This window comes from Berghia stephanieae, chromosome 5, assembly GCF_034508935.2.
Source record: "Berghia stephanieae isolate SIO BIC M18660-M18661 chromosome 5, UCSD_Bste_1.3, whole genome shotgun sequence".
Taxonomy (NCBI): domain Eukaryota; kingdom Metazoa; phylum Mollusca; class Gastropoda; order Nudibranchia; family Aeolidiidae; genus Berghia; species Berghia stephanieae.
In genome coordinates, this window is record NC_088364.1 from 40,926,329 (window position 1) to 40,932,063 (window position 5,735).

The 5,735-nt window shown below is 35.0% G+C and overlaps 1 protein-coding gene across 6 annotated transcripts in view; it reads right to left on the reverse strand.

Moving 5' to 3' along the window:
* LOC144972924 (uncharacterized) overlaps positions 1–5,735 on the reverse strand; it is a 36,807-nt gene that overhangs the window by 23,160 nt on the left and 7,912 nt on the right. Inside the window, exon 1 of one of the 6 annotated variants that reach the window (XM_078914746.1) lies at positions 1,696–1,840. The exons of 2 other annotated variants lie outside the window; for them this stretch is intronic. Coding sequence is in view for 2 of the 4 variants with exons in the window: in XM_078914745.1 (XP_078770871.1) it covers positions 1,241–1,245 (5 nt within the window). In the remaining 2 variants the exon portion in view is untranslated. Of the gene's footprint in view, positions 1–1,240; positions 1,841–5,735 lie in introns of those variants that run through there. 3 more of the 6 variants (XM_078914745.1, XM_078914749.1, XM_078914743.1) reach the window with 3 other exon arrangements.

Consider the following 5,735-nt stretch of genomic DNA (forward strand, 5'->3'; position numbering starts at 1 on the left):
AATTTATGTGTGCGTGTTTATCTGCAGGTGTTTGAGAAAAAAGAATAATTGATAGTGGGAGATTAAATAAAGCTTTTTTTTTTTTGTCTTTAAAGAAGTCGAACAAGCTTCCCAAATCAATGACCAATGAGGTTACAAATAAAAAATTGGACAGGCCGAATCATGTTATAATATTTTTTTTGTCTGCTCAGGGGACATCTGGTGGAAAAAGGGGTGGGGATTATCTTGTTTTGAAAGTAAGAGTATGTGGGTGCATCTAATGTAAGCATACACATTACATCATTGCTTTGATACACACACATCGCAGCATGAAAAGTGGATGATCATACAAAGCACTTAGCAAGTAGTCCTATCAGAAGCAGTCACTTATATTGCCCATATCAGTCTGACTCAGCTGATACCTCCTCTTCGGACTGTAGAAGGATTGTTGCCTGTAGTTTAACTTTAACACTATCACTATCAGTATCAGAATATGTAATATTTTGTCCTGATTTTATTTGGACATCCTGTAAAGTTGTTAGAAAAGCCTTCCTTTAGACCACACTTACTCTTACAGACTTAAATGCTCCTTTCGAATGGCACTTTTGAACTCTTTTTTTTCTTTTTAATATCTAACTTGACTTCCAACTGAACTGATCCAATGACTTTGTCTTTCACATTAAAAAAGCGGGATTTGTGACTTTATGGTATGACACTCGCCTATGGATTGGAAGGTCCTGGGTTCAAGTTTCGAGCCCAAAGAGGCTCTTTACTCACATTCTCTCACTGTACTCAGATTAAAATGAGTACCTGGCCATTTAAAGCGTTGTCTCTGGAGCCTTATTTACAGTACAGTACAGGCGTTATATCTTTTCCTACATGTTACTAGGTACTTTGGTAAACGTCCATTTGGCCCTCAGCAGGGAGCCGATAAATGGGCTAGTGGCTGTGACCCGATTTTTTTGGACTTTTGAATTTTGAGTGATGGGTCTCAGAAAAACGTCCATAGATTTTTTGTTTATGGATGGATTTTAATGATTTATATCTTATTTTCTTCAGGAGAAATTACTCTATCGTTTGGTGTAGTTTATTTTAAAATCAATGACTATTTAGTATAACTTATGATTATGGATAAAATAGGGTATAATTTAGCTTTGGATAATTAAAAGATTAGAACTTAGTAAATCAAAATTTCATGATGGCCCGTTTATTTAACATCTTAACTTTTATATAAAATTAAATTCAGGGCAAAGTTGTATACCGCATCCATGAAATTCGTTCCAGCAAAATCCTTACTCAAATCTTAGCGGCCATTTTAGACCAGTTTTGAAATCCAAATGGTGGTTACTACCGGAAATGCAACAATTTTCAGGTCACAAAGTCCGTCAGTAAATAACAAAGGCAAATAGAAGACCATTTTCCAGCCTTTAAACTAACATAACTTTTCTTCTGCTTATCTGATTTTCACAATTTTGGTATCATTAGAATCGTGTTGAAAAGCACTTTAAAATGATATAGGTTTCATTGAGCTCAATCCAATTTGAAATTTTTACCAAAGTACCTAATATGTTACTGTTACTGTTACATGTTGCCGTTGTTGCTGTTGACCACCACCCATTGTAAAGGCAAAGGGCTTTGAGTTTGAGCATATTTAGTGGATATTGTGCTATAACAAAGCTCGCTATACTACAAATGTGATAGTTATTATACTTATACCATTATTATTATTTTTATTTGCATCAATTGTCGAATTATGATTGTAACCATCACAAGGAAAACTTTTTGAGTTCGAGGTTAGAAGTGAAAGCGAAAGTTAAGAAAAGGAACTGTGTTTTCAGTCCCCCAGTGGACTGAAAACACAGCTGTGTATTCAGTCCACCGGAAATAAAAATATTTAAAAAGGACCAATTATCGTCTATACTTGCCTTAATCGATAGTGACGACTTTGATACTGAGCCTATTATAGGCATCATCAGAAATGGGCAGACATATAATTTATAGCAATTCAACGGCTTAATAACATCATTTACAGTGTTTTATTTACTCTCGGAAAATCTTGATTGAGAGTTGTTCGAAACCGGGTGCATGAAATAGATCTCAATTCTCGAAACCGATTTATCAAACATTGACGAGATTCTTACCGTGGCTGCGAGATAACCGTTGGACTGGCCAATTTGGCAAAAATTGGCCACACAGAGAATAATGTTTCTACAATTAATTTAAAATTAACATTCATGTCTATTTTTAATTTTTCCTTGTCCTTTAGAATATTTTTGTGATTATCAAAACCGATGAATTTTCCAAGGAAATAATAATAATAATAATAAATGGCATTTATATAGGGCTTTACCCCGTTGTCACAGGCTCTAAGCGCTTTACAGTGATATAAAACAAAACATATTACAGTGAGACAAGTGTGAAGGAAACGTGATACGAATTCAATTTAACAACAACAAAATATGAAAATAATATTGCAACATTATGACGTAAAAAAGATAAAACTTTAAGCGAGATTTGAACGTTGACAACGAAATCCGAGCATCTCACGTGTGACGGGAGAGAGTTCCAAAAATGGGGGGGGGGGGGGGGGGCGAAAATTGAAAAGACTGTTCACCTATTTTACGCAATGGCTTAGGTTTGACAAGGATTGATTGGTCATTGCTTGACCTCAAGTTTCTATTGGGGACATATATGTTTAGAAGGTCTTTAATATAGGAGGGACTGTTCGTGCTCAGGGATTTGTAGACAACAGTACAAATCTTATAGGCAACTCTTTTTTCAACAGGAAGCCAATGTAACTCACGGAGAAGAAGAGTTGCTGACGGGTATTTTTTTGTTATTGCGTACAGTGAGCCTGGCTGCGTTATTTTGAGCAACTTGAAGTTTGCTAATTTTGTCTTTAGCTAAATTCACCCAAAGGGAGTTACAATAGTCCAATTTAGATAAAACCAGGGAATTAATTAAAAGTTCTGTTATATGCTTCGGTATTAAATTACGAATTTTGCTTATTTTTTTTCATTTCTATGTCAGAGTTTTAGTATTGCTTGCCCAAGTAAAGTTCTATTTTGTCACTTTTCACATCGATCACTGGCCTCGAGTACGGCTGTGCTTCGATGCCTCCCCCTCTCCCCCCCCCCCCTTCCACCCCGAGCAGTCTTGACTTTGTCTACTTCCACAGACTTGCCAAATTGAAAACTTCAAATTTAGTAATTTTAGTTGTGTATAAACAACCACAATATTATTATTATTATTATATTATTATTATTATTATTATTATTATTTATTATTATTATTATTATTATTATTATTATTATTATTATTATTATTATTATTATTATTATTATTATCATTATTATTATCATTATTATTATTATTATTATTATTATTATTATTATTATTATTATTATTATTATTATTATTATTATTATTATTATTATTATTATTATTATATTATATTATTATTATTATTATTATTATTTATTATTATTATTATTATCATCATAATCATCGTCATCATCATCATCGTCATCATCATCATCATCATCATCATCATCATCATCATCATCATCATTTAAGTATTACTAAGAATTAAAAATTCGTAATTTTCCATAAAATTTCGTATTTGGCCATGAAATTTGTCTAAATTCGTAAAATTACGAAAAATTCGTAAGATTCGGCATGTCCGGTATGCTTCCAAGATCCTTTTCTTTCAAAATCATTCCTTGTCCTTTGAATTGTAGGGCTGGCCTATTGTTCATCGTCTATCATGTCTTGTAAAACTATTTTTTTTTTTTTACTGGTATCCCATTTTTTTCCTTTCTACTAGCCCTAAAATGACCTCAATGTTTTATAAGCGCATACAAACCTTTAAAAACAAAAGAGTCCTTAAAAGAATGTAGAGGCATCTTCCTTGCTGCTCACGCCCATATTGTCTAAACTAAAAGTGTTCCAAGCTGTAACCTTATAAATAAGGATAGGAACCAAAATAAAAAATAAAACCTCTCTCTCTCTCTCTCTCTCTCTCTCTCTCTCTCTCTCTCTCTCTCTCTCTCTCTCTCTCTCTCTCTTCCTTTCTTTCTTTCTCTCTCTCTCTCTACTCTCTCTCTCTCTCTCTCTCTCTCTCTCTTCTCCTCTCTCTCTCTTATATATATATATATATATATATATATATATATATATATATATATATATATATATATATATATATCAAGGAATTTACCCAATGGAAACCGTACGGTGCTCTTATTGGCTAACCAACCAGCGGCCTCGATGAGAAAAATATCCGCCATTTTGATGTTGGCTGGGAATCGCGTTACTATAGTAAACAAGCGCTGATCGGCCGTTCATGAAAACAAGTTGCTGCTCGCTCGTTTAACTCAAAATTATTCAAAACAATCTCTCTAAAATGATATAAATGTGACTTCTTAAGGTTTTCTTCACGGTCAAAACCACACAACATTCTATTAATGATTACGTCCGAGGCAAAAAGGAATATTGACAGGTCGACCGAGAGTTGAACTCGTGAGACGACAAACATTAACATCAATGCGAAGTGTAGCGAGAGTCAAGCTATTGTTTGTCTTGTCCTATTCTATATAGAGAAAAGGATAAATAGTATAGCCACGTGTGTGAGTGGTTGCGTGTCCTAGTCTTGTTTTTAAATTGTTTCTGTTGTTTATGTGTGTAGTGATGACTCTCTCACACTCAATTTCAATGCCGAAAGAGGAATTCCCGCACACAAGAAAGGGGAATTGGGGTGGTATTTGGCATACATATTGTATAGTATCTAGTTCTAAATAGATAACTGATTAGAATTATATTATGATATATAAACACAATGCCAAATACAATTCCGAAGTTTCCTTATTTCAAATGAAGTAAAGCTCCAAAACCTAATGGTAGTGATTGTAGTATACTGAGTGTTAGTGAGGTGATGTGGTGTTGGTGGTGGTTGTAGTTGTAGTAGTAATAGTGATGATGATGTGGTGGTGGTGATGATTGTAGTTGTAGTAGTAGTGGTAGTGATGATGAGTGGTGGTGGTTGTAGTAGTAGTGGTAATGGTAATGATATGGTGGTGGTGGTGGTTGTAGTAGTAGTGGTCGTGATGATGATGTGGTGGTGGTGTTTGTAGTAGTAGTGGTAATGATGCGGCTATGTGTCTCGTATAGACACTCGCTTCCGGATCGATCGGAAGGTCCTGGGTTCGAGCTCGCGCTCGGCGCAATAGTTGAGTCCTTGGAAAGGCTCTTTACTCACATTCTCTCACCGTACTCAGGTGTAAAATGAGTACCTGGCCGTTAACAGAGTTGTCTTTGTCCGAAAAATTGTAATATCGCCTAACAGGCGTCATGTCCCGTCCTACATGTTAAATGTTGACCAGGGACCCCTTGTAAAGCGCTTTGAGCACATTTAGTAGATATTGCACTATATAAAGCTCAATTAAAAAAAAAAATATATTTCAATGATGATGATATGGTGGTGGTGGTTGCAGTAGTAGTAGTGGTAGTGATGATAATGTGGTGGTGGTTGTAGTTGTAGTAGTAGTGATAGTGATGATGATGTTGTGGTGTTGTAGTAGTAGTGGTAATGATTATGATGTGGTTGTGGTGGTTGTAGTAGTAGTTGTAATGGTGATGATATGGTGGTAGTGGTGGTTGCAGTAGTAGTGGTAGTGATGACGATGTGGTTGTGGTGGTTGTAGTAGTAGTGGTAATGGAATATATGGTAGTAGTGGTGGTTGTTTGTAGTAGTGGTA